Source organism: Podospora pseudocomata, chromosome 4 (assembly GCF_035222375.1).
Source record: "Podospora pseudocomata strain CBS 415.72m chromosome 4, whole genome shotgun sequence".
Taxonomy (NCBI): domain Eukaryota; kingdom Fungi; phylum Ascomycota; class Sordariomycetes; order Sordariales; family Podosporaceae; genus Podospora; species Podospora pseudocomata.
In genome coordinates, this window is record NC_085888.1 from 3,648,379 (window position 1) to 3,675,515 (window position 27,137).

Here is a 27,137-nt window from a genome sequence, read left to right on the forward strand (position 1 = left end):
CGGCGTTAAGGATCGATGTTGGTTGCCTGGTTTAGATAGCGAGAAAGCCAATCACACCACGGGATTCAGGGCGGGAAGGGACCGCTCGGCGAGGGCCGGAAAGGGGAAGGAGTAAGATGTTGCAGATCACTCATCTGTTGCTGGTTACATCAGGACGTGTTGGTGATGGGTGACTTGATCAGATGCGATTGGAAAAGGCGGCCCCATTATGCAGATAAATAAACTTTTCTTGTCTCGTTGACTAAGGTAGGTACTCGAGCTGTTTTTGACACAAATTATCAACCTACTTACAACCAGTCGACCACCTGAAGATGGCTTCACAAGATGAGCAAGATCCATTTATCGCCAAAGGCTTTAATTCGGAAGACGACCTGAAATATGCATCACGGCCAAAACAACATCCCAAAACCCATCTCATCATATTCATTTTCCAAGTTTTGTTTTTTCTGCTCAACATCACCCTTTTCATGACTACCAAGGCATCCAATACAGACTGCACATCCTGTGGTGCGTTGAATCAGAACGTTGATCACAGCCCTTATTGTGAGTTGCTACCTTATCTACCCATCCGCGAGAAGAGCCCTTCAGAGAGCTAACCTGATGGGAAATTTGGAAGCCCCTGCACACTCAGCAATACGGTATAAGGTCTCCCAAGACAAGTACGAAGAGGGCCCAAGCCCATTTTCAGGAGTGCCTCGCCTCGAGCTGGATGAAGCCTGGTCAAAGTTGCTACGCTGTACGTTGGACGTCCCCACCTTGATTGCTTCCACTGATGTGTGTGTCAAGCCTCGATGATTCGATTATCGGCGGACGAAATGAGAAAGATGAACAAAACCTCTGTGATGCTCAAAGATGGATCTGGATATGTTGGATACCTTGAGGCAATTCACATGCTACATTGCGTGGTAAGTCGCTTTCCTCGGATTCATGGGCCGTTGTTTTGGGTATGATCATGCTGAAAGTCTTAGAAACGAATGCACCAAGCCCAATATCCCGAACATTACCCCAAGCTCCAGGCAGAAGATGCCTTTTCGACCCATCATTGGGGTAGGTTTCCGTTTCAAGCTGCCCGGGAACATAAACTTATCATACTAACTTCGTCGACTCCTGTTTCAAGATCATTGCCTCGAAGTATTGCGTAAGGGAATCATGTGCAACGCCGATACCACAATAAACACGTATTTGTGGCAAAGGGACTCGCATGGTAAGTTGATGATAAAAGGGAATAGGACAGGACCAAGAAAATGCACCGACTGGGACAAACTGCAAGAGTGGGCGGAAGACAGGACAATATATGGGAGTGACAGGGATCGGTTTCTTGAGAGTCTAGTAAGCCCCTCTGAGCACGGAGGGGGTTTAGGGCCCCTTGAACTTGGTACGTAGCTGCATATCTGTCTGTTATTTTGAGGGGTTTAGGCTTCAATTCACGCCATCCGGCAATTCGTACCCAGCTCTTTCACCAAGAAGCGTAGAATGCTACCCTCATATCAAATACCGGTTTTACCTGCGTTTGCCAGTCGGATGAGCACCCGTCCGCAGTCAAGCGGCGCAGACACGGGACCGAGTGTGCTGAACCTGCGACGACAGGAATCCTTCCAATTCATGATATTGCCCGATGGACGTGACACAAGAGACGCTTTGACGAGATTCTTACCTAAACAGTAAGGTGCCACGGCTCCTTTCACGGCTCTTTCGCATAAATCCTAGTCCATGAACCTGCGGCGGCATATTGAAAGGATTCTGGAGCCACACCCAACCGGCCCGTTCCTCTTCTTTAGGGTCGGCTCGTTGGGTCATATTTCCGAGTTTACTGGCATACTGTGTTACACGATTCCCTTGGACGGTTGTTCATGGTCCTCGCGATTATGCGCTGCTGGGGGAGAGCGAGGCATGATATTGATAAGCGGGTCGACTTCTCCGAAGGGAATGGATCTGCAACTTTCGCCATAGGGCTGTACGGGCACGGCGTAGAAATGTGTTGAGTGAGAGCCAGCTTGCTGGTCATTGTCAGTGCTGTCTGAGCAGGCAGTACCTTAGCTACCTGCCGCCCCCGAGAATCGCTTTTTTTCTTCTCCATGATTTTCATCAGGTCCTCTTGCCTTTCATGCTTTCCTTCAACTCTGGTAGTTGTTATACCATCTTACCACGTTCCAAGCTATGGCCACCTATGTCACCGAGCAGAGTACAACTGCGATTGGGATTCTTTTCCCCACGTTAGCGATAATATTGCTAGGTATTCGTACCTATGGGCTTTTTCGGCATTACTCTCGACGTGATATCGGTATCGATGATGTCCTGATTGTACCGGCGGCGGTATGTTGTGACCCTTCGGAGACTTCTATGGACTTGCGATAAGCTAAACGACAGCTCCCATAGTTTCTCACGGTTACATCTGGCGTTGCGATGGCGATAGGGGCACAAATGCACATCATCGGTGGCCATTCCCTTGACGGCTCATGGGGGCCTGAAGATAACGTCAAGCTTGGAAAGGTCGGTTCGCTACAGTTCGACCATAGCATCACCGCGCGGAAAGGCTGACTAGGTTCAAGTTCGAGTACGCCTTCTGGATGGGCCATATCCTCGCCATCGGCTTCATCAAACTTACCCTGCTCTTCTTCTTCCGGGGTTTGTTTAAGGGTACCTGCCGAGACGAACTTTCATGCCGGACCCAAGATCGTTGACTAACGCAAATTTGCACAGGCCGGGCCGAACGAACAGCATTCGACTACTCAAACTGGATACTCATTGTCCTTGTAATACTCTGGACAGTCTTGTTTCTCTTTCTCGAGATATTCGCCTGCGGGCTAAGGCCAGAGTCCGGATGGGAAAGCTTCGAGTCTTTGAGAACCAAGTGCATGGACACCTTCGGCATGCTAACCGGTTGTTCCGTCTTTAGCTGGGTGCTGGACCTGGCTATCTTTATCGAGCCGTTGATCATGGTACGGCTTTGCCCCAACCTTTCCAACCCATGTTGACGCGGAGAACTGACAAGGTCCAGATCCGGACGCTGAACATGAGTCTAAAGCGGAAAGTGCAGGCGTCGATTGTTTTTCTTTTCAGTGGCTTGTACGTGACCCCCTACCCACCAACATTTAGTCAGTCAATCCTAACCAAATTCTAGTGCCGTGATTGCAGGACTCTTGCGGATGATTCCCTGGATTCAGATCTACATGCAAGATGTCAGGAATCCCACCATCAGAATCCTTGCTGACGATTTGCCGGTAACTGATCAAGAAGGTGAGTCCCTCCCTACCTCCTAAACATCTGGGAGACTACCTGACCTGATTTTGTGCAAAAAGGGGTCGTATCAATTGTTCTATTCTGGACATACATGGAAATTGGCGTCGGATTCATTGTCTCCTGCGTACCCCGAAGCGCTTGGATCTGGGACAAGCTCCCATCTCTCACGCCCTTGCTATCCAAGATGTCGCGATCTTTTACTTCAGTCGCATCCCGCTCATCGACTACCAAGACAGGCACGGCTGACCATGATAGCGAACGGAAAGCTCAAGGGATGCATTCCGAGCTTCACTCACAGAGATCACTCGTCAATATGAAGGGCACTTCAATCGGTAGCCGGAGATCATCCGAGAACCTTGAATTGGGAATCATGTCATAGGGAAAATAGCGCGATGCTGATGGCGTTGCCCACCTCATGTTTTGGAATTGCCAGTCTGGGGTTCAGGGGTTCAGGGGTTCAGGGGTTCGGGGGTTCGGGGGTACTTAACTTGATGTAAGCAAACACCCCAAAAGGCTTGGGCCAATGCCAAAGTTATCGCAATTTACAACATGCCCAATCTGCTGCAAGGCCACTATGACTCCAGCATGTTATTGGCCCAAGAAATGTAAATTGCCAGGAAACGTGGTGGCTTGCAAATCCCGATGCTCATCCTTTAGGCTGAACGTCGGACCCGGCGCCCAATGACCCCATGCCCTGGCACCTAAGCCATACAGCATGCAGGGTCAGCAGGGCGTGAGCCTCGTATAAAAGCACTATCAGTCCCAAATATCCTCAATAACGGCAAATGGGATCTGCTATTGTGGAGGAATTCCCATCTGCCCACTCTCGAGTTTGCCCATCATGCTCGGCGCACTTTCTGTCCCGCGAGAATCTGGCCGCCTCAGGCCAGGCTAGATTGTTCGAACTCCGAAATGTACATTATGCTGCTAGCACCGTGGCCAGAAACCAACCTTTCAGACGGTGGTTCTTTGGAGGCCTTTTGCAAGTTTCCCAGCATTGCAACTTCGACGCCATGAAATCCTCGATTCTCGCATTCCTCGCAGTGGGCGTCGCGCACTCGGCCGGCCGGCTGCTCCACGCTACTCGACATGGACTTGTACCAGATACTGTCACGTCCAATGTCATCCCCATGCGCAAGCACATTGTGCCTTCTTTCGGACACCGCTCCAGTGTCGTGAAACCCGTCTACCGCAGGACAGCAGACGTGAACCACCCGGCCAACTTGACCAACGTGCACGATGTCTATTACATCGTCGATATCGTTGTTGGGAACCAGACTCTCGCTGTCAGTGTTGACACAGGATCAAGCGACACATGGTTTGTGTCGGACTATTTTGAGTGCGTCAGGTTCTGGTGGCAGGGCCCAGAATATGTATGTATACTCCCTAGTTTGCCAAGTAGTGGCTTGTAGGAATTGGCCGTACAGCTAATCTTTGTTGTTTACTTGCAGAAACCAAACTGTGGACTAGCAGACGGCTTTACGGGCAACCTGTCGGGCGGAGTCCTGGACAACCCACCATTTGTCCGATCCTACATGGATACCACGTTTGTGTCGGGCTATTACGGGTTCGAAGATGTCACTGTTGGATCAATCACAGCCAAAAACCAACGCGTTGGAGTCGTCAATTACACGTTTTGGGCGGGCGATGGCCTTACCTCGGGTCTTTTGGGGCTGGGGTATCCCTTCATGACGAGCCTGGACGGCGCAGAGCAAAACCAGGCACCATATGACCCCGTTTTCACGACCATGTGGAAGAACAAGCTGATTGATCCTCTGTTCAGCATTGCGCTCTCCAGAGAGAGTGGGGACCAGGGCGAGCCGGATGGGGAGGTCAGGACGCCAGAAGGGTCCTACTTGGCACTAGGTGGTCTGCCACCCGTGGAGGTGGATGAGGAGAGCTGGGCGAGGACAAAGATTCACGGTGTTGACGCTATCCCCGAGTGGATGTTTGAGCAATCAGACCTGGGTTTATACATTATTAAGCCCGACTCGTGGGTGTACGGACGCGAAACGGAGGATGTCACGCCGGCTGAGGCAGATCAGGGCGCTGTCATGACACATGGGCTGACGACAAACACTACCCAGTTTCCCGTTCTGATTGACGTGGGGGCTACACTCAGCTTGCTTCCTAAGGGTAAGTCTGCATATTGTAAAAGCAAGACAAGCTGACTGACAAGTTTATAGGTCTGGTTCAGAAGCTGTACGCGGCGTTTGATCCTCCCGCCAAATACCTGAGCACCAACGGCCTGTTCTTTGCCCTGTGCAATGCCACCATCCCCAAATTCGGTGTCAACATTGGCGAAAATACTTTCTACTTTGCGCCTGAGGACCTGCTGCGTCAGACGGCTCGTGATCCATCTGGGGAATATTGTCGAATTGGGGTCACGGACGTGAATGGGGGCCCCTATGTCTTGGGCGTGTCATTCTTGTCAAGCGTGGTCGCCGTTTTTGACATTGAAAATACCGAGATGAGGTTTGCTTCAAGGACAAAGTATTGAGCAAGTAGAAGTGCAGATTTGTTTTTAAGTAGTTGTAAACCTCCGCAGCCTTCCTGGCTGTCACTGTTATTCCTTCCTCTTTACTTGATAATCTGCGTCCGGATGAACAGTTGGTTCCACAAGGTCCTTCCTGATTTCTCTCTTCCGTCTCCAGTCCACGGCCTGGCCAACAAACTTTTGATCTCTCTCATCCATCTTCTTCTCCAAATCGGGCACCTGGTCGAAAGAGGTAATACTTGTCATCAGCTGCGGTGCCCCCATGGGCAACCTGTCCCCTCTGTCAACCTGCCAGAGATGATAGACCTTGCCATAAAGCTCGATTACTTCCTTCATCTCTTCGGTCTCAGCCTTTTCCCAGGCGGCTGTAGGAACGGCGGAGTTGGGCTGTGGCATGACAAGCATGCCGGACTTGACTTCAAAGACGTGCGAGTGCCAAAGTCGGCGCTCCTCCTGCGGTAGGGTTTCGTATAAATGAGGCTTGATCATGTACTCGACTCCAATGAGACGGGCGCCTGGATCGGGTGAGTCGTAGAGCAGGCACTGGCGAACATCCTCTGTTAGGTGACCGCAGTAGTGGTTTGCCTCTACTACCCGTGTTGGGTCAGAGGCATAGACGTGGAAGGCGTTGAGGTGGGCGCAGATGTTCTTGGTGGGAGTGAAATCTTGGGTCAGGGCGGCGCCGGTTTCGAGGATGGTGGACTTGGTGCTTCTCTCCTGGCCAGGAACATGATGGCATTCCTTGGCAGAACGATCCTTAGTGTGGAAAAGAGCTGACATTGTGATGGTGGATCTGTATGTTTTCTTTTGGTGTATCTTATGAAGTATCACGATGTTCGTGGGCTGAAAAAGGTTGGACGAACCTGTTAAGAGAAGAGATGGTCCCAGTCAGATGCGGTGACGTCACCGTGATGCGGACACTCTTAGTGAAGCCTCAGCTCTTGTGTTTTGCCGAGTACACTACCTATTTTCCGCTATTTCCTTCTGGCCAACAGACAGCTTGCCCGTGGGACAAAAAGCGGAGGGTCACCCCGACCACCACCCGGCAGAGCAAACTTGGGAAGATATCTCCTCAGAACAGCCACCGACAGTAGCGGGAGCATCGAATCTCTTCTTTCCCTTTGCACCGCCATTGCGCACGCGACACGACAGCACTGTAGAGACGCGGCACGGCCACCAGCTCGCCAATGGAAGCCGCAGCAGCTCGCGAATGCATGCGGGCTTCAAACAGCTTTGCATCAAGAAGCCACAGTTCGAAGCACAGCGACTGGCGGCTGCGTCGTCAGGCTCTCTGGGAGCGGCGCAGCGTTGACAGCTTGGCGTGTCCATCGTCGCACTAGCCCATTCTCCCAGCCACGACCGCTCCCATTGGCTGCCTTGCTCTGAACCCGCGGCGGCCCATTGCATCGAGGCCTGTCCCATCGCGGACGGCAGGTCGGCGCCTCAATTCGTTCTCTGCACAACTATTTTTCAGTCCACGCCATCAACTTCTTCTTCGACATCCACCCTGCCATGTCTTGACACCTCCCTCTCCACAAGTCGAACCCGGCCCCCGACGATTGCTTCTCACCTCGGGGCACGTGCTGCTGACGAGATCCCTTTCCTCCCCGAACCCCCCGGGCCTCATCGCCACGAGACCGCCAAAGATGGATCCCAACAATGACTTCCCCAACAGCACCGTTTTTGTCAAGGTCGACGACGACCAGGAGATGAAGGTCAACATGACGGCCCTCATATTTGCGATTGTTGCCCTGATTGGCACCTTTGCACAGGTGCTTCAACAGTACATCGCCTCGGCCGCTGGCTACTCCAACTGCGGCGAGAGCGTCATGGGCGAATGGCACAAGAGCAAAAAGCGAGCGTTCCGAGCGACCGAGCTGCGATTCGAGGTTCAGTTTGAGACGCCTGTTATCTTCATTTGCCCGCCGACCAACACCAAAGGTCCCATCCCGGCGAAGCCCATCTACTTTGTCGACGGCTCTGACCAGAGCTTGAAGGATACACGCGCCTTGCTACCCAAGGATGAGAAGTCGCGGGAGGAGAGGCTTGCGTCGAGCAAGGTGCACACGGCAGACAACGAAAGAGCGACCTGGGTGAACTTGCTTTCCCAGCTTCAGTCCATGGAGCGGGAGAGCCAAGAATGGCAGAAGGACTTTTACGGCCAGAACCCGCCTCTGAACCCCAGATCCCACATCGGATTTAGAGATCACACCCTTGCCATCGCCATGCAGGTCAAGAAGCGCAGCTGGGACAACATGCCGACCGACATCAAGAAGCCGTATGCCACGACGGCCATTTGCCATTTGCTCGAGCTTGCCGCCATCATGGGCATCTACTGGCAAGAGTTTGACCGATCACGTGACAGGTACCGCGCCGAAGGAAACGGATACATGCTTACGGGAACCAACGTCAACGACCTTGGCCTCGTCTTCACCTTTCAGATCTGTGGCAAGAGCCGGTTTAAAGAGAACCGTGTGATCCCGGTCGATGAGGTGAAAGACTTGTGCTGCGGCTTCGTGCCCACCCTCTTCCAGAAGAGCGACAAGGACAAGCGCAGGGTCGAGTTTCCAAATGAGGATGCCAAAGACCTGAGCGTCTTGCAGTTTGGGAGCATGAACGAGATTGCAGAGACCATGGTGCTTATTGACTGCAATACCAACACGGCCAACTATTTCCGATCCAAGAACACCACTGCCCGGCACAGCCATCTTTTTCCCGGTAAGTCACGTCTGCCGTCCAGAAGACGAGGCTTCCTCCTGCTAACACAGTGCAGTGCCATTTGAGTTGCTTGGTATGCTTGGCAAAACACTGCATATCCGCAACAGCGCTTACCGCATGCTGCCGAACCCGACGCCGTATCATTGGGACAAGAACTTCTTCAACCTCCGCAGGTTGATCAAGGAGTACAAGAAGAAGATTGACGATACAGACTCGGAAATCGCACCGACTCCGCGAATTCAAGACCTCAAGGCAGATGTCGCCGAGCTGGTTTTCGACTTGAACCTCGACAAGAAGTCGGCAACTCCAGGCTACTCGCTACCGCTGCTCAACAACCTACACGGGGTGCTTGACAGGTGTGACGTTTATCTCAAGGAAGTAGCCGACATGGATCTGGTGCGTATGGTGGTCCGGGAGCACTTCCAAAGGATTCTCAAGATGATCAACGACCCACAAGACAAGCCCGGGGCCAACACCAAGGACGACGGCAAGCACGCCACCGGGGAAGAGCGCCAGCGGGCAGAACGCTTCTCGGAACTCAGCGCAGCAAGTCCCGAGGTCCGCCAGGAGGCTTTCATGGAACTGTACTTTTACAGCGTGCTCCCCGAAGTTAGATACCGGGCTGTCACGTCGTATAAGCGACAGCAAACCACTGGATACGCACCCTCGATCCGTTCACGCTCCGGTTCGCTCGAGACACTGCCAGACATGAAGTCCTTTTCCGAGCCAGTCACCCCTACCGTTGTCTCAACGCCCAACAGGCCACTCTCGCCGGCTCTTGCGCCGCCAGTCCCGTCCCCAGGCCCGCCCCCGCCCGCATTGGAAAAGCATCGAAGCACCCAGTCAGTGCCACTTTTGCGAGTCTCGACACCCACTCCTCCCACGGTGGACAAGACAACAAGCCTGGACACAGATGCCACAGATATCTGGTGTACCCTCGTGCTGCGTATGCTCTGTTGGCTGCTGCTGCATGACTTCAATAAGAAGGATGTGCAGATCCCCAAGAGCGAGCTGCTGGGAAACCGGTTGCCTGTGTACATCGCCTAGTTGGCATGTAACAGTGCACTTTTACGTTTTACTACATGATCTCTCGCTCTTTTTTTTTCTCAAAACACTAACGTCATAGTTATTTTGGCGCTTACACGGGCATTTTCGGAGCATGGTATCTGGGGCTATAAAATGGACTCATGACGACACTTACGACTTGGTTCTTGCAGTAGAATACCCTGATTTCTTGTTCTTGTTTTTTTGGCTTGTATATAGAATCAGCGAGCGAGCAAGCGAGCGTGTCTTTTATCACTTCTGGAAATATGACGATTCGCGATTTGTTTTGCTTCCTAGGTGTGTGGGTGCGTGGATGTGCGTTTTGGCTAGCACAGCGATCCACGACAGAGGGCTGACAGGCTCCACGCAGTCGCCCATTCTTCTGCAGAGGTCGTCATGACCTGCATTGGCTGACCGTCCAAACATCCCCCAAGCACAGCAAAGGCGGAGCTGGTTCGCCACTACCGACTGCTGCGCTGGCGGCATAACTGCACAGAAGGACGGGGAAGTTGGATTGGAACAGAGACTGGCGGCCCAAATCAACCCAATCGTTACCCGAACATCATCTTCACATCGATATCCTCGCCGGCCGGACCAAGAGCATGCGGCTGCGCCAACCCGGTACGGCAAAGACTGAATGTCGGCACACACGAGATAAAGCCTGAAGTGGGTCCTGCCAAGGCCCTGTTGCGTTACCTTTTTGATGGATCTGATGAACTGGCAAAATCGTACCCCACTCTCGATGCTTTCCTTGGATGTTTGGAACGGGTCTAGCAGTCGGCAGCTGGTCCCCGCTTTGTAAGGAAAGTCAGAGCAAGCGAGTTCATCGTCAGTTTCTCGAGGCGGAGGGGGAAGAGGGGCCCCCTCGAGGGAAAAAGGAGAAGTTGATGCTGGCCAGCCAGACCCACCCAGCCCCCCCGTCAGCGCCTGGGGGCCGGGAGTTGGCGGGGTACCGGGTTGGTCGGTCAAAGTGGCGGAGGGATCCAATGGCGAGCGGTGTCAGACCGCCTGCGAGTTGCTGGGACTGGCTGCGGGGGCATTCCCCCGCTTTGCCGTGGCCGGGGCGGGAGGTGCAGCGGTGAACCAAGCAGCAGCAGCAGGAAATCGAAGAGGTGGAAGCTCGTACAAGCACAAAGGCCCGCGGAAGCATCCGCCCCATTCTCATCACAGTGCTCAGCAAGGACATAGTGCTGCCCGATGCGATGTGCCAGCTGTTCCCACTGGGCCTGTCGGTCCAATCACCTCGCCAGCCCCAGATCACTGCGATCCAATGCAACCAGGAATGTTTGCTGGCGCCGTCGCTCGCCCTCTCCGGAGTGGTTTGGCGGTGGACTTGGAAGCTGGAGGGCTGGAATGAAACATTTTCCACCCCCCATTTCCCGGGACTGCTTGACGTCTCCTGCTAATGCGTTGGACCGAATGATATTGGCTCGAGCGAACCAATATCTGCTTCTCTGCATTCTTGTTTCCTCTGCTTTTTCTTCCTCCCACAAACTTTCACTCACTCTCTGCTCTGCCCCTCTGCGTTGACCACAGAAAGCACCCCAGCCCCCAAAGTAGAGCACTTGCTGGATCAAGGCGCTTACGACAGTACATACCCTCGCTCACCAACACCCCCCCAAAGTCTCGACCGACGTACCCATAGGTACACAAACAAGATAAAATGCCTGCCGGCGAGATTGTCACCATCATCAACAATTCGGGCAAGGTGATCAGCACGGTATGTCTTTGCTCTTTTGTTTCTTCCCCTGAGCACCTGGCCGGCAGCTGGAGAGGGGCACATCCCACCTGGCGCATCGCATTTTCTCGTGTCGCATTGCATCGCTTTGCATGACGGCTACTGACAGCCAGTTACACAACAGGGCAAGCAACTGGTCAACATCTTCAAGGACGCCCAGGCTGCCTACCGAGAACGCAAAGAAGCCGTCAAGGCCGAAAAAGCACAGCGCGCCGGCATTCGTCGCGCTCAGACCTTCGATGTCAATCTGACCCGCGGCGGTCCCTACTCGGAGGACTTCAACTACACCCATGGCCCGGGAAAGGGAGGGTTCATCATCGAGGAGATTGACGACGAGAAAGAGAAGGAATATGAACGGCGGATGATTGGGGCGCCGCCCGGACGGCGGAGATCACACGAGGACGACGACGACGGCCGAAGCCATGCATCATCGAGGCTCACCACCCGCTCCAAGCGGACCTCGTACCGCCAACAGGCTCCGCCGGCCCCCGCAGGTCCAGTCTCTGCCGCGGCACCGAGGACGGTTGTTTCCCTGACAGAATCCGCGCTCAAGGCCCACTCCGAGATATCCGCCGCCGCACCCTCCAAGGCGCTGTCCAAAGCCCCGTCCGCCGCCCCCGGCCCGGGCGCCCTTGTTCACCGGTCCCGAACCGAGCCTGTCGTAAACACGGTCAAAAAGAAGAAGTCCATCGATATGGACCTTGCCTACGGCAGCATTCCTCCCGATCTTGCCCAGCGCCACGACCTCGCCCCCAAGAACGTGCCCATCTCCCGCTCCATCGGCCCGACCGCCATTACCATGACAGATCGAGAGACAGAAGTAGACCCGCAGGTAGATATTGACCCACAGGAGGCCGAAGCGCTTGGCTTGATGGACAAGATCGAGGAGTTCCTGCAAGAGGCCGACTGTGTGCACGCCTCGGCCACAAACATGATTGAGTCACTTCAGCAAAAGCCCGAAGCTGCTGCCGCCGTCGCTCTGTCCCTTGCCGAGCTCAGCGCCCTCGTGGGAAAGATGAGCCCAGCCTTCTTGGCTTTTTTGAAAGGAGGGTCCCCAGCCGTCTTTGCCTTGTTGGCTAGCCCGCAATTCTTGATTGGGGCGGGAGTGGCAGCGGGGATTACGGTGGTCATGTTTGGTGGGTGGAAGATTGTCAAGAAGATGACCGGCAACGCTCCGCCCGTGAAGGAGCAGCCCATTGCAATGAGGGCGCTGCCGATGGCGTCGGGTGCCCAGCAACATCAACAAAGGTTACAGGAACTCGAGGGCCAGGCCGAACAGCAAAGCGAGGCAAGTTATCAGGAACCATTGGTCGTGGATGACGTGCAGGAGCTGAGCTCGATCGAAATGTGGAGGAGGGGTATCGAGCCCGCTTTTGTCGAGGGAACCACGGTGGCAGGTGATGATGCGGCTGAGATTGAGATGATGAGCAGGGAGGCCGAAAAATACGCCCGAGAGAACTTCCGCAGCAACAAGTACGACATCGAGGTCGAACCCTCAGACTCGGTTAGTCAGATCGGTTGGTCACCGTCAAAGAGTATGCGAACCTACAAGACGTACAAGTCCCGATCTAGCCGACATCACTCCACATCGAAGAGGAACAGGGAGGATAGGATGACCGAGGTTTCGGTTGATGATGTCCCTGAGCGAAGGAGCTCAAGAAAGGACGACGGGGAGAGCGTGGCCGGCAGCGAAAGGAGCCACCGAGGCTCCAGGAAGACCAGAGATTCCAAAGACAGAGATGGGGCTGAGTCTGCCGTGAGTGACCGGAGCCACCGTAGCAGCACCAGCAGGAGGGATCACCGGGAGAAGGAGAGGGATAGGGACCATTCCAGGCTGGAGGGGATCAACGAAAAGGACGAAGGGTCGAGTGTTGCCGGTAACGAGAGGAGTCACCGCAGCAAGCGTGAGAGGGAGAGGGAGAGAGAACATAAAAGTGAGAAGAAGAACGACAAGGATGACGATGGCAGTGTCGCCAGCTTCCGAAGTGCTCGAAGCACCAGAAGCCATCGTGAAAAAGAGAGAGACAGAGACGACAACAGTTCCAGTGTCTCGAGATCCTCGAAGCACATCAGCAGCAAGGTCACCCCCGTCAAGGAGGAAGGTGCTGACGAGAAGGATGACAGAATTAAAAAGCCGAACATGTTGAAGCAATTGTTCAAAAAGCTGAAGGACAAGGAGGACCGGGACTCAGTTGTCTCCGTGATGGCCTGAGCTGAACGATTTTCTTTCCGTCTCTTTTACCCGTTTTCTTTTGCTTTGTTTGCATCAGTTAAACCGCCTGCCTGCCTACGCATCCGTCGGTGGGAAATCTTTTTTTTTTGAGTCAAGGCTTGACATTACAAGCCGATACCATACCTTATGATACGACACATAGTTTGCATGGATTACTACCACATAACAACCATCTTGCCTAGATCCAGGTACATAGAAATACTACCTTACTTTATTAGATTCGCATGCCGCGTCTCTTTCCTATCTATTACATTCCCTTCAAACTAATCTGCGGTGTAGCGAAGAGTATTTTGTCTAACTGGATAGGTGCCTTTGTCATACGTTATCAAATAACCGGCCATATTACGGCCCAACAGTACGTCGAGAGTTGGTGGTTAAAAGTAAGGCAGGTAATTAAGTATTTCGCGGTTATAAAAGGGATAGTATCAGCTATAGAGTATATTAAAGGATTTATTAGTAATTTAAGGCTATTAGGATACAGCCTATCAGAATGCGGGCTATTTGTTAATAAATATATATATATATCTAAAAGGCTTTGCTGAAAGAGTGCTGTTGATGCCTGTTAAATATAGGCTTGAACAGGTATGTTACAACTTGCACCGGGAGTGGATACAGACTGCAAGGCAGTACGCCAGAGGTGAATATGACAGGATGATCGAAGGTTGTGACAAGCGTCTCAGACATGGGTTCACTGTCAACAACAGGTTGTTCTAACAAAGAGCTACTGAGAGTAGATTGTAGACAAATGAACTTGAATTGCTTGCATGAGGAATCAGATTCCTCGACATGGGGAGCGCCGGGCATTCCCCCCTATTTATGTAAAACTATCTACATATGTATCTGAAGTATCACATGGTCAACAAATCATGGCCACCGCCAACAGACCATGGCCACCGCTAACAGACCATGGCCTCCTTGCTAGTAAGACTCCTTTCTTTCTGACAGGTACCACCCAGTGGTTCCTGTACAGGGGTATTACGCTTGGGGCGTAACAAGGTATCAGCGCAGTATACTGAGAGCGAAAAAGACTTTAACTGCAGTATTCGACAGGAGTGGAGGCACTAAAGGAAGATAGATTGCAGAGACGGCGCCCTACAATATATAGAAGGTATTCACTATTGTGTAGGCTTGTAAAGCACAGAAAACATATAGTAAACCTATATATTAATGAAACTTATAGACTAAGAAATACCATATTGAATAGCGTCTAAGGTAAAGGTTTTATACAAGCCTTCGGTTTATCGATCTGTGACGAACTCCTATCTAGAACCTCTGAAAGGGATACTAGTCGAAGGCACTTCTGAACAATCCTGGTTCGGTACAGCTAAACAGTATACAACAGTGTACAACAAATGGCTTGTCTCAATCACAACAGTCTAGATACCAACTGTGACTTGAATTGCATACTGCGGAACTGTCCATCTATACCAGCCAGATCCCCCGTATATATAGACCAGTGGATCACCTGTCTCACCATGCCAAGCGTGATTCTGGATCACTTCTCCCAGCGTTGGATCGTGTGACGAACCCCTATCCAGAACCTCTGAAAGGGAAACTGGTTGAAGGCACTTCTGAACAATCCTGGTTCGGTACAGCTGAACAGTGTACAACAATGGCTCGTCTCAATCACAATAGTCTGAATACCAACGATTGTGACTTGTATTGCATACTGCGGAACTGTCTATCTACACCAGCCAGTTCCTCCGTATATATAGACCTTAACCCTCAGGTACCTCCGTACCTAGATCTATCTTCTAATCCCTAGATCCATGGATCTATCTCTCAAATCCTAGATCCCCTGGCCCGTGTTATTCCCTGCTCCACGGGCCCCACTTATCCGTCGCTCGTTCTCACTGGCCCGAGCGACCCCGCTTCTTCTGAACCGTGACATATCTAAGTAGGCCTAGTAGTGGTAAAAAGCCTGATATTCCTGGCCACGCTCAGTGAAAAATCGTAAAATGGACTTAGACTTGCTAACGCTATTGGATTTAGTAGGTTCTGATTGGCCAGCTCAGGGGGGTGTGGGCCTGTAGGGCAAAGGGCACATCCAACAGCAAGCTGGTCTGAGCTCTGAGACTACTCGATGCACCATGGGCTTGTTACGCATGCGACATTCTGGACCGCGTTTATAGAAGACCGCGTGTCCTCAAATGCATAAGGTAGCGGTGAACAGTCGACCGGTCAGTGCAGACATTCCTTATGTACCTCCTTACACCAAACTTGCAACGATCTCCTCCCCTTGATCATCCCACTGCCCCTGTCTAGAGCCCGCTAGTCCAATTCTCTCATACAGACCCAACGTCTTGTCAACACAACGCAGCACAAGCCCAATCTCCTCCAGCGGTCTGTTCGACGGATTACTCCCCTCGACATGATTTGTCCCAAGATGCAGCCACCATACCGTTTCCCCATCGGAAATGACAATGCTGTCCCCGCTTTCAGAAGGGGGAGGGTAGTCTGAGGCAAAATTGAACGTTCCAGACGTGGCTCCAAAGCTAGCCTCGAACCAAGCGTTGTAGAACTTCTTTCTGTCGCGTGCCACGGCAGGGTCTTTGCTGTTTGTTGATATGCCCTTGAGTGCTTTCCCTTTGAGGGTGATACAATGTCGCGTCGATTTTAGATCAAGCGCCGCTGAAGTCATCGTGGAGGGGACTGCAAACGCAGGTGGTGGGATAATGTCTAGAACTTCAGTTGTTGCACTATCCACCCAGTGAAGTGGCCACATGCAGATCGCGTCTGCGACGGTTGTCCAAGACCATGTCGGCCCTGGGAGTCGCGGTTCTGCAGTAGTGCCTGGTCTGACTGGACCGGCCACCACTACCGCTGTTACTTCCCAGGCCAAGTCCCCCACAAGAGAATCTGACCAAAGTCCAGAGAGGTAAACGGAATTTTTGGGACGCGTGAGTGTCATGTGCTCCTTTGCCAGGCCTAGTATAGCTGGGCCACGGTCGGTGGAAAACGTCAGTTGTTGCTGAGTGTACCAGTATATCATCCTTCGCCACATGTCGTGATGGGCTGAGGTTGGAAAATTTGGGGTCAGTGCAGAGGTGGGATTGCGACTCCGGGAAGACTTCAAATGCGGCAGGGTGGCGTAAATAGTGTTTGGGTCACACTCACACCACGCCTTCTCCATGCACTCCCAGTTGAGCTCGTCGTATCCAAAGTGGAGGATCCGCCTCGAGAGAAGCCGTTCCTGGAAGACCCAGGCGCGTTGAAGTAGGGGATAATGAGCCGATGAAGAGACATGAGGGCCCTCGGCACGGACTGCGACAGTGATGCTTGGATCTCCGTCTACCGTGACGCTATGCTGAAAGTCAGGAAATAGGGTGTCCGTGCACCCCTCATTGCAGCGCGTGGCAGATATGGTGAGAAGAGCGTCGCTGTAGATGGAACACATTTCTGGTGCTTGTTTTGACCAGTCATCGTGGTCATCCTGGATGATGCAGAGGCTATCAATCCAGAGGTATCGAGTTCCAAGCTCACGGGTGACAGTGATGGCGTCTCGAAAGGCTTGAGGAACGTGCTTCCATGGGATCGTCTGCTTCCAATTACCGATCGTTCCCTTGGTAGTGGTGAGAGGCTGTGTCTGTCCCCAACGATGGCTCAGGGCAATGTACCTCCCTTTTGCCCCCTCTGGCGTCTCATATAGACGCAACTGTCCATGTCCATCCGGCGGTGAAACGTCGAGAACCCTTTTTGGCAACTTTGTCGTATCTTCATCGACCCCTTCTGAATAGGAGTTGCAGTCAGAGTGATTGTCACGACATGCTGTCAACCAGGATGTGGCAATGGTAACTTTTCCATCAAGGCTAAGATCCCGTTTGTTCTGGGGTAACGGCGGCAGTGGCCAGTCACAAAAGCTGCCATCATCCGGCTTGAATAGCTTGATGATGTTTTGGTAGACGATGCTCAAATGGAATGCACCAGTGAATGTGCATTGGCCATTTTCACCCCAAACCTTGGCTGGCTGGCACAAAAAAGAGACATAAAAAGGTTGCGGAGGAAAGCAACTTGCTGCCTTCAAAAACACTCGACAAGTCCTGCATCCTGACTCTCCAGCAGTGACCATGTCATCCCAGGCAGCGTCATGTTGCCACCCAGGATGGCTCACACTCCACGACTCTGGAGAGCGTAATAGATCGACGAATCCATCACAGATCCCGCCGGGGCATTGGGACGCTGCCATGTGACGGATCGGGGTGAAAACAGGTATAGAAAGGAGGCCGCAGTGGAATTTTCAAGAATGCACGAGCAGTCATCAAACATATAGATTCTTCACTGACCGCAGTGCGGCTGAGGGGTTGCATAAGTTGCTGCCCTGGCTCTTGGCAACGCCTGACAAGAAATGTGGGGCAGACTCAGGGGCTTACTCGGGGGCTGGTGTGGGGCTATATCTCCTGGCTTAACCCTAAGCCTTTCACACGCAGTGGTACCCTGATAAATACAGACAAACAAAACGTCAAAGGATGGCCATTACAGATACAATAACCATCCGGAAATTCCATTTTCAGATCTCATTGGTAGCAACACCTTCGAACCAAATGTAGAAATATCACACAGCAATCCCTCCTCAGTTCCGGACCAAGCCCTTTAATATCTCAACAATCTCATCCACCGCAGTACTGGCCCCCTTTGGCCCAACCTTTTCTCCTGGTCCAAAGACACCGATCATCATCATCTCTCCTGTGACAGAAACCTCGACATCGATCGCAGCCTGTTCGCGAATCAGTTGCCATGTGATGAATTCGAACACAGAAAAAGGACTTACCGGATATGATCCTCTTGCTGGATTCGCACCTATATCTTCCATCCCATCTCCACCACGTCTTTTGACCGTCCTTTGTCCTACCAATGGACTCGCAATCAACTTGACTTTTCCTTTGGGCGACGACACGGCATTGCCATCAGAAGGGTTGGAAATAAAATTAACAAACGAATCCACAATGACCCCCGTCCAGTCCTCGACCTCCCACAGCCCAACAGTGGCATTGGCACCTGAGGATACGGCATGGATATCATCTTGTATTCTGCTTGCAATATCAAACAGATCGGCATCGTCGTTTGCAAAGTTAACCCTCAGCGGGACCAATCGAAGCGTAGGATACGGCGGATACAAAAACTCATCTTCTTCCGACTGATTGGCAAGGTAGATCCCGAACACCACGTCTTTCTTCTCAACTTTTGACGAAAGGAACTTTGCATAAGAGGCCAAAAAGAGTGATTGGAGACTGATTCCTCTGGACATGCAAAGCTGTACAAGCGGTTTGACATCTTGGATTGCCTCGTGTTTGACAAAACTTGTCCATGACTGTGGCTCTGCCGGCTGGTTGGACCGGGTAGCGGATATGTTGGGGATATCATGAAGCCTCCGACGCCTTGGGGAGCTTGACTGAGACTGCTGGGCTGTTTTTGGCTCAAGCGTGAGCGATGACGCTTTCGCACCAGTCAAATATTCCTTCCAGAATTGCATCTTGACTGTCTTGCTTTTGGGAGAGTACTCCACCCCAAGAGCCTTTTCCCATGCCGTCGTGGCAACTTGAGGCTTCCTCTCTACCCCTGACAGATGTGCACAAAACCTGACGAGAATGGCGGGAAGGCTGACTGCATCATACATGGCATGATGAATCCGAAACACAAGTGCCCATTTCTTGCCGTGTCGCTTGATCTCAAGACCTGCAAATGGCTGCCGCTTATGTTGCTCAGGGGCGAAACTCGTCCAAGCAGTCTGGTCGGGCGACAGCTTCTCTTTTAACTTTGCAAACCAACTTCTAGTCTTGGGCCGTGGCGGTGTCATATCAGCGTAGTTATTCTCAATAACAACCTGCAGTACCGGAACGTCTCGAGTCCTCGTAGGAAGGAAGAGAGTTCTCAGAATCGGGGTTTCCGCCCTGAGGGTGTTCCAGGCCACAATGATTGACTTGAGATCGACAGCTCCATCCAACTCGTATCGGAATTCAGGATAGAAAATGGCACCTTGTGTGTTCTGCCAGACGGAAAGCATGTGTACTTGCATCGACGTGGCCGGAAGGACCGTCTCAACGGTGGATTCCTGCACTCCAGCTGCCGAAAGGAGGCCAGGAACGCCAAGACCATCAATAACAGAAGACTCTTCCACAGTGTCAATCCCCCTCATTGCAACTGGTGATGGGTGGTTTTGTAGGAGAGTGGCCATCTCAGAGATGGACTTTGCTCTGAGCAAGTCTCGGAACCGAATCTTGATACCCTGCTTTTGGAGAGCGGAACTAGCCTTGACTGCACTGACCGAATCAAGCCCAAGGTGGTAGATGCTGTGACTTTTCAAGATGCTCTCCGTCGGTATTCCCGACACTTCTGCGAGAACATTTCGAATTCTTGATTCTGTTGAACTCCACGCGGAAACTTTGTCGTTTTCCACAATTCCATCCTCCTGTGGCTTTGTGTGGTTTTGATGGTCAAGTTCAGCTGGTGGAAGTCCACAAATGGAAACCTTCTGATCCGCAAAGAGTAGGACACTCTCCTCCGCCGAGGTAATGATATGCTGAAGGACTGCATCCAGTTGATTGACAATCTCCTTGGCGTCCTGGCGCGTGAGGCAAGTTCCATCGCAGGCTGCCCTCCACACGAGCCCAGGGCCAGACATCTCCATCTCCACGCAGACCGGATACTCAACAGCCGACTCCCCACCTATTGATGTCCATAGAGTACCACCGTCCGCTGTCGAATAGTCAAAAGGAAGATGCTGCTGAATGAACAAAGAGTTGAACAGTGGTCCGTTGGATCTGGCAAGCTTCTGTGCTTGACGGAGCCCAAAATGCTGAAATGGACGAATGCCGATCATGTTATCCTGCATATACCGTAACCACGACGACACTGTGCCGTGTAGCACACTCCTGATCGCGACCGTGTTCATGGTTGGGAACATGACCTTTTCCAACTCTTCGCTGTCGCGGCCTGAGAGAACTACACCAAATGTGACATCAAGCGACCCCGTCCGAGATGCCAGTAGAGCCGCCCAGCAGGCTTGCCCAAGGACTTGGAGGGTAATACCAATGGACTTGCAGAACTGTGTGATCTTAGATCTTGTGGATGCAGATGCATACTCGACTCGATGTATACCCTGCTGATGGGGCAAGGGCTTCAGTGGGAATATAGTAGACGAGGCACCCTCCAGAAAGCCGGACCAAAATTTCGAGGCGTCTGGCTGGTTTGAAAGCAACAGTTGATCAACCAAAGTGCTGTGATCAATTTTCGTCGATACTCCTGAGACCCCCTGATAGGCCGCACGAACATCCTGGTGAAGCAGTCCCAAAGACCAGCCGTCATAAAGCGCATGGGAGATGGAAATAATGGCAAATACTTCGTCCGAATTGTTGATGGTGGCAAAGGTAATCTGTAAGAGTTCTTTCTGGCCAGCACCGCCAACAGCTCGTAGACGGGCAGCTTCACAGAGCCCCCCAAGCTTATCGACACTCGTCAAGTTCGCCTCAAAGATGAGATTACCCTGGAATTCAGGCTTTGTGACTTGGCAGTATGCAAAGTCAAACTGTGTCGCTTCAACGGGCACGAAGACTGTTCGTAGGATCTCCGAATGCTGAACCACCGCTTTCCACGCGGACTTGAGTCGAGTGACATCTACACCAGGGGATAGCTTCCAGATATCGTGATTGAAATACAGCTGAAAATCGGATTCAATCATGTCGGCAACCATAGCTTCTTGCAGAGGGGTTGGGGGCAGTGCGTCACGCCCAACGATTTCCACAAGACTCGACATTGTCTGGTCCTTCTCCGAGATTTGAATCTCCTCTGGTACGTCATAAGACTCGGCTCTGTCTTGAAGTAACTGGACCATGCTCTGAATAGTTTGTGCCTTCATGAGGTCGCTGGTACGAAGCAGCAGACCATGCTTTCTCTTGAGTCTCGCGGACAACTTGATCATGTCGATACTGTCAAGACCCAGTTCAAAAACCGGCACCGTCTCAGTAACAACATCCACAGGTGTCTCCGCCAGCTCTGCTATCTCGCGTCGAATTTTGGATGCATCCTCCGTCCAGATGAACTTGGATACCGCATGGGCCCCAATTTGAGAGGACGAAGTTTGGCTGTCGATACCTGTGTTTTGCTGGGCCCGGACTGATGCGAGGTCGCCGCCGCCGCCACCCTCAACGACGGACTCGTCTAGTCGCTGTGGTATGGATGCCAAAACCTCGACTATCTCTTCCATAATGCCTGACAAGCTTTTGTGGTCAAATGCATGCTCCTGCGATACAAGCAAGAGGCTCAGATTGCCGTCAGATTTCAGCGTCACATCCAGTGCGAGCGGGTAGTCTGGAGTATGGTCTACCTCCACTTCCTTCCACAGCGAAGAACAGTGCTCGCTCATGGTTTCATCTTGAAGTTGAAACGAGAACAAGGTGTCAAACAGTGGCCTGCCACCAGAACACCATTTCTGAATATCTCGGAGAGCAACGTGCTGAAATTCGAGCACAGCAGTGTTGAAGTTGTGGCATTGCTGAATGAGAGAGGACCAAGTAGTCCACCTACCCCCCTCGGTGCTTGTAATTCGAGCGTAAAATGGAAGTGTGTTGAATAAGGGACCGACGATTCGATCAGCGGCTTCCAAATCCATGGCTCTTCCGGAAACAATCATGCCGATTGTGGGGTTAATCGCGAGCCTTTTCGCAAGAACGCCAACCCACACGGCTAGCACAATCGCCTGATGCGTCACTCGGAGTATAGACTTAAGCTTTTCCAACTTTCTAAACGAAAGGCCTGACCGGACCCTGACGGCATTTTTGCTCGAATGGGCTTTATCGGGCTCAGACAGAGGCGTCGAACCTTGTAGATGTTGGGCCCAGAATTGCCTGCTGCTTGTGAAGTTGCGGAGCGGCCCATAGCACAGCGCCTGCAGGAATGACGGGGCAGAATCTGTGAAAGTGTCGGTCAAGCCATTGGCTAAGGCCTGATATTCCGAAGCTATCCGGTTCAAGATGAGCTTCAAGCTGTTGCCGTCGTAAAGGCCATGGAAAATGTGAAGGACAAGATGCCGAGGGCTGTCTAGGTACGCAACCTCGAATGGTTGAATCAAGCGCTGTCTGTTCCGAGCGATCCACGACGTTCTCCATCTCGCAACCGCCTCTGTGACCAGTTCATCTGAATGGAGGGCCGGCCCGCTTTGTTTCAATGGCGCACTCACCTTGTCCGGGAGGCATCCCCACACGGGCAAAATAGAGCTATCGATGTATTGAAGAGGCATTTCGCCGTCGAGCGAGGTAGGGACAGTCTCTAGAGTTGGGTTGGAAATGTCCAATGAAGGTGTATCTATGGACCCCAACTGTGGCGTCCAGGCTTGATGTGACTGCCTTTCGTTGTCCAGAGACATGGTTACCCATGGGAGTTTGACTCTTTTGAGTGCAACCTGAATGAAGCCATCTGCCGTTTCAACGAACTTGGTTCTCAAGATGGGGAATGCCACCACGGTCCTCTCCAGAGCCCTGCGAAGCAGCCCGGGTTCAACATCGGCTGCTAGATCGAAACGAAATGTGTTGAAATAAGCGTTATCGGCGGACCGGGAAAGCATGCCTTGTTGCAGTGGCGAGCAAGGAGCGATGTATTGAATAGCGTCAAGGGAAACGAGTAACTCTGCACACACATGAGACCGGAATCTGTGAGCACAAGCCTGTACAAGTTGCCGAGCAGATGCCACTGATTCCGTCCCAGGAGAGCTCTCCTTGCTCTTCAGAGCCTGGGACAGGTCCCCAATCAAGGGATTCCTGAGGATGGTGGCAGGGCTGGCGTGGAGTTGCTCGCTGTCCTTGAGGGCGCGCGATAGCCGGAGGACTGAGATGGAATCAATACCCAACTCGAAAATACTTGACCTTGGAGTGATACTGGCGATGTCGATCCGCTGCATGGCGGCAAGGACTCTGGCTATTTGCATGCCCGTTGGGCTCAGCTCTCCAGAAGACCTGTCGGCAGCCGACGCCCAAGAAATCAGTCTTCCATGTTCGATGGTATCAAAGAATTGTCTAAGCTTTTTGATTTCAGCCTTATTGTTGGCCGAAAGGGGGATGAATGGCAGTTGGAGCACATATGTTGGAACCATGTACCCGGGGAGCCTCGAACGACACGCATCTCGAGCTCTTCGGCAAAGCTCAGCAGCTTGCGTTCCCTCGATGAGGCTCAAAGCTTGGTCGGGGCTTTTCTTGCTCCCCTCGTCGTTCATGATGAAGGATACCAACAGGTCTTTTTGCTGGGTCTCGTTGCGAGCCACGAGGGTAGCTACATCCCGGATCTCAGTCACACCTTTTCGGATTGCGTGATTAATCTCGCCAATTTCTAATCGCTGTCCGCGAAGTTTGACCTGGTCATCTGCTCTGCCCAAGAAGTCAAAGCAACCATCGTGAAGAAGCCGAACCAAATCTCCGGTCCGATACACACGCTCTCCAAACGGTTGCAGCAACGGAAATCGCTCCCTAGTCAGGTCTTGTCGCCCAAGATAGCCCTTGCCTACGAGGCGGCCAGATACACAAAGTTCGCCCACGCCGCCGCGTAAAACAGGCGTATCTGTTCCGGGCTTCAGTACAAATGATCCGACGTTGATGAACTGCTTCCCAATGTTGGAAGCCCTGCCGTTGATGGGTACTTGAGGATAAACCGTGACACCAATGGTTGCTTCTGTGGGGCCATAGAAATTGTATATGACTCTCTTGTCGCCCCAAATATCGAGAATCTCTTGCTTGAGCGATTCTCCACCTGTGATGAAGACACCTTTGCACAAACTGGGAACATCATCCGGATGGACCAGTCGAGCCAGACTCGGTGTAAGATCAATGTGTGTAATTCCCAAGCGGGAGATGGTGCCAGACAGATCCTCCAAAATGATATCTCGTGGAGCAGCAACAAGAGTGATGCCGACTGACCAGCTCCAGTACTGCTCAAGGACCGAAACGTCAAAGTGAAGCGAGGCAAACTGCAACCAGCGTGACTCGGGCTCCCATTTGCCCTCGAAGATGTGCCGAAAAGCAAGCATGCACTGAACCGCGTTGTCGTGTGTGATTTCGCAACCCTTTGGTGTTCCGGTAGTACCCGAAGTGTACAAGCAGTAGCAGGCATTGCTTGGCTCAAGAGATGGACTGAGCACAACAGGTTCAGTGGAGAGCAGCCGGAGTGTCTCTTGGTTGATGGCCATGACCGGAATAGAGACTTCAAACTCAAGGGACCTCTTCCTGGCATCTGTTGTCAGAAGTGCCGAGGCACCCGAGTCCTTCAAGATGAACTCATTGCGTGATGCCGGTGCCCCAGGGTCCAAAGCGACGAACGCGCAACCGGCTTTGAGGATGCCAAGGATGGAAAAGTATGCCTCGGGACACTTGTCGAAGTACACCGCGACGATGTCTCCGACCTTTGCATGCTGAGTCAACAACTTGGCAATCCGATTTCCATTCTTGTCGAGCTCCTTGTACGTCCACCTCTGATCAATCGGCACGTCTCCGTCGAACGACTCCACAAACTGCAAAGCACTAGCCTCCGGCGTCTCAAGACTTTGGCGCTCGACGAACTGGTGCAAGAACCTTACTCCTGTTGGGAGCTCGGGCTTTTTTGGTGGTAGAACCGAGAAAAGGTTGGGCGCACCCAAGAAGAGTTCCGTTTCGAGGTGGTCCGGACTGAACGCCAAATGACATACTGTCGCATCGAACTGGCGAAGGAGTAATTCGCTCTGCTCGCTGGGGAGCACATCAGTGAAGAACGTGATCTGATATTTGAGCCGATCTTCTGCCAAAGGTTCAACCTCTATAGAGATGGGATAGTCGATGTTGGCCTGGTCCTCAATCACTCGCCAGGGCCTGGTTCCAGCGTTGTCAACATCAAGCTTTTGATACACCAGCAAGGTATCAAACAACTTTGCGTCGGCATATCCAAGCCATTTCTGGATCCTCGTTAAGGGCTGATGTTGCTGGGAATAGATCTCGGCGTTATACTGCATCATCTGTGCCAAGAGCTTACGGTTGGACTTGGTGTGTGTTGCAATAATCGGCAGGGTACCAATGCAGGGAAAGGCTGCTTTGCGTGTTGCTTCAGAGTTGCGCCCAGACAACACCACGCCAAAGACGACAGACTGTTCACCGAGATATGATGACAAGACGCGCGTCCAGGCAGCTTGAAGAACAGCTTGCATGGAATAACCCGAGCTTCTGACAGCCTCTTCCAGACTGATCATGGGCACCTGGCTGATGAGGGACTGCGTCATAATCTCACGCGATTCCTGACGGAGCGGTGTCATGGTGGGAAAACCATTCACCACCACTTGCTGGCCCCTTTGCTTCCAGAAGCTTTCAATCTTGTCAGAGGGGGTCGATACCTCATCCAAGATCTCGCCCAAAGCATGCTCATCATTGTCACGCTGGATGATATTCAGCCCATGCAATGCCTTGGAGAAATCCGACAAAATTAGTTGAAGAGACTGTGCGTCGTAGAGAGCGTGATGTATGGCCAAGTGCATGGTCAGATGGCTGACCTCTTGCACAAAGGCAATAGCGAAGAGTCTCTTGTGTGGTGCTTCAACAATTTGGTGGCGGGTTCCGAGGCGCCATTGGTCCAAGTCGAAGGCAACTTCAGGGCCAGTAAAGGTGTTGAGTAAGGGGACAAAGGAGGGTGTGTAGTATTGAATCATGGCAAAATCACAGTCTTGGTGCTCGACAGGCGCAAGGCCCGTCCGTAGGATAGGATACGTTGCACAAACTGCTTGCCATGCCTCGTGCATCTTGGCAACGGGAATAGGAGTGTCAAACTCAAAAGCCAGGTAGTTGAGATAGTCCCTGCCACCAGATGTAACAAACTGCGCCATCATACTGGATTGTAAAGGCGTGCAGGGCAGAACCTTTTCCACCATGCTGGGTACCACCACACCCCGTGCAAGAATCTGTGGGCGAACTTGGGACTCAAAGCTGGCAAAGTCGTACTGCGGCGTGCGTATTTTGACTCCCTTGCCGGAAGTAATATGGTGAGCCAATCCCTGGCAAGTGGGATTTGAAACCACGTCACTAGCAAGAACGTGGTACCCGGACTGACGAAGCATAGAAGCCACTTGGACAGCGCTGATACTGTCTAGGCCGAGCCGATAAATGGTCGTGGATCTTCGCACGTCCCTGGGGTCGCATGACGATAAGGTAGCAAAAACCTGACGAACTGCAATTTCCGTGGCAGTCCATGCTTCCTCTGAGTGGTCTTCAGGTGGAATCAGATTTTGGCTGCCGGGTAATGGCCGGGAATGGGAAATGAGCGAGAGTCTGTCTTGCAACGATTGTGGAAGGCTGTCCAGGGTAAGAAGACAACCAGCCGGATACTGAAGGTGCATCTCAACAGCATATACAAAAAGATCCAATACGACCTGATGAGTATCGGTCGAGAGCCTATCGAATCAGGTGTTAGTTGGTGGCTATCATCAGCGCCCTCTGAAGGAAAGGTGTGGATGTTTACCTTTGCCCGTGGAGCTTTACGGTCACTGCATCTGTCGCTGCATCGGGGATGACCTCACAAACAAGCGGGATCTGCGATGTGTAAGCAAGGGTGAAAGAACAAACTGGGGGATTCAGCGACTTACGTCCATCTCGCCATCGTCTTGTTCCAATTTCCAGACTCGGCTATCTAGGCACCGAGGGGATTGTTGTAGTAACAAAAGGGTATCGAAT

The 27,137-nt window shown here is 52.3% G+C and overlaps 8 protein-coding genes across 8 annotated transcripts; 5 read left to right on the forward strand and 3 right to left on the reverse strand.

Moving 5' to 3' along the window:
• The first annotated feature begins 58 nt into the window (after positions 1-58).
• Positions 59-1,480, forward strand: QC762_404494 (uncharacterized protein). The gene is made up of 5 exons (XM_062889906.1): positions 59-543; positions 617-736; positions 787-905; positions 969-1,047; positions 1,118-1,480. Exons 1-5 carry the CDS (start codon positions 312-314, stop codon positions 1,381-1,383), a joined length of 816 nt encoding a protein of 271 aa, XP_062744099.1. The 5' UTR covers positions 59-311; the 3' UTR covers positions 1,384-1,480.
• Positions 1,481-1,991: 511 nt separating this feature from the next.
• Positions 1,992-3,797, forward strand: QC762_404492 (uncharacterized protein). The gene is given in 8 exon segments (XM_062889905.1): positions 1,992-2,313; positions 2,377-2,490; positions 2,550-2,637; positions 2,701-2,939; positions 2,999-3,066; positions 3,122-3,237; positions 3,300-3,703; positions 3,720-3,797. The coding sequence occupies 7 exon segments, from the start codon at positions 2,158-2,160 to the stop codon at positions 3,617-3,619; spliced, it is 1,101 nt and encodes a 366-aa protein (XP_062744100.1). The 5' UTR covers positions 1,992-2,157; the 3' UTR covers positions 3,620-3,703; positions 3,720-3,797.
• Positions 3,798-4,253: 456 nt separating this feature from the next.
• On the forward strand, positions 4,254-5,740 carry QC762_404490 (uncharacterized protein; the record flags this gene model as incomplete). Its single annotated transcript, XM_062889904.1, has 3 exons — positions 4,254-4,613; positions 4,692-5,376; positions 5,427-5,740. 3 exons carry the CDS (start codon positions 4,254-4,256, stop codon positions 5,738-5,740), a joined length of 1,359 nt encoding a protein of 452 aa, XP_062744101.1.
• Positions 5,741-5,806: 66 nt separating this feature from the next.
• Positions 5,807-6,517, reverse strand: QC762_404480 (uncharacterized protein; the record flags this gene model as incomplete). The annotated part of the gene is made up of 1 exon (XM_062889903.1): positions 5,807-6,517. The coding sequence occupies one exon, from the start codon at positions 6,515-6,517 to the stop codon at positions 5,807-5,809; it is 711 nt and encodes a 236-aa protein (XP_062744102.1).
• MOD-A lies at positions 5,923-9,502 on the forward strand (the record flags this gene model as incomplete). Its single annotated transcript, XM_062889902.1, has 2 exons — positions 5,923-8,455; positions 8,511-9,502. The coding sequence occupies exons 1-2, from the start codon at positions 7,384-7,386 to the stop codon at positions 9,500-9,502; spliced, it is 2,064 nt and encodes a 687-aa protein (XP_062744103.1). The 5' UTR covers positions 5,923-7,383.
• A 1,660-nt stretch (positions 9,503-11,162) lies between these two features.
• QC762_404460 (uncharacterized protein) lies at positions 11,163-13,878 on the forward strand (the record flags this gene model as incomplete). The annotated part of the gene is made up of 2 exons (XM_062889901.1): positions 11,163-11,219; positions 11,362-13,878. 2 exons carry the CDS (start codon positions 11,163-11,165, stop codon positions 13,447-13,449), a joined length of 2,145 nt encoding a protein of 714 aa, XP_062744104.1. The 3' UTR covers positions 13,450-13,878.
• Positions 13,879-15,679: 1,801 nt separating this feature from the next.
• On the reverse strand, positions 15,680-17,656 carry QC762_404450 (uncharacterized protein; the record flags this gene model as incomplete). Its single annotated transcript, XM_062889900.1, has 1 exon — positions 15,680-17,656. One exon carries the CDS (start codon positions 17,654-17,656, stop codon positions 15,680-15,682), a length of 1,977 nt encoding a protein of 658 aa, XP_062744105.1.
• A 187-nt stretch (positions 17,657-17,843) lies between these two features.
• On the reverse strand, positions 17,844-27,063 carry QC762_0072800 (NRPS protein; the record flags this gene model as incomplete). The annotated part of the gene is made up of 3 exons (XM_062883764.1): positions 17,844-18,184; positions 18,239-26,858; positions 27,050-27,063. 3 exons carry the CDS (start codon positions 27,061-27,063, stop codon positions 18,041-18,043), a joined length of 8,778 nt encoding a protein of 2,925 aa, XP_062744106.1. The 3' UTR covers positions 17,844-18,040.
• Between the last annotated feature and the right edge of the window lie 74 nt (positions 27,064-27,137).

Coding starts and splice junctions, on each gene's coding strand:
- QC762_404494 (XM_062889906.1), top strand. CDS start 312: ATGGCTTCACAAGATGAGCAAGATCCATTTATCGCCAAAGGCTTTAAT. Junction 544..616: donor CGTTGATCACAGCCCTTATT/GTGAGTTGCTAC, acceptor GAAATTTGGAAG/CCCCTGCACACTCAGCAATA. Junction 737..786: donor CTGGTCAAAGTTGCTACGCT/GTACGTTGGACG, acceptor GTGTGTGTCAAG/CCTCGATGATTCGATTATCG.
- QC762_404492 (XM_062889905.1), top strand. CDS start 2,158: ATGGCCACCTATGTCACCGAGCAGAGTACAACTGCGATTGGGATTCTT. Junction 2,491..2,549: donor ATAACGTCAAGCTTGGAAAG/GTCGGTTCGCTA, acceptor ACTAGGTTCAAG/TTCGAGTACGCCTTCTGGAT. Junction 3,067..3,121: donor GTTTTTCTTTTCAGTGGCTT/GTACGTGACCCC, acceptor ACCAAATTCTAG/TGCCGTGATTGCAGGACTCT.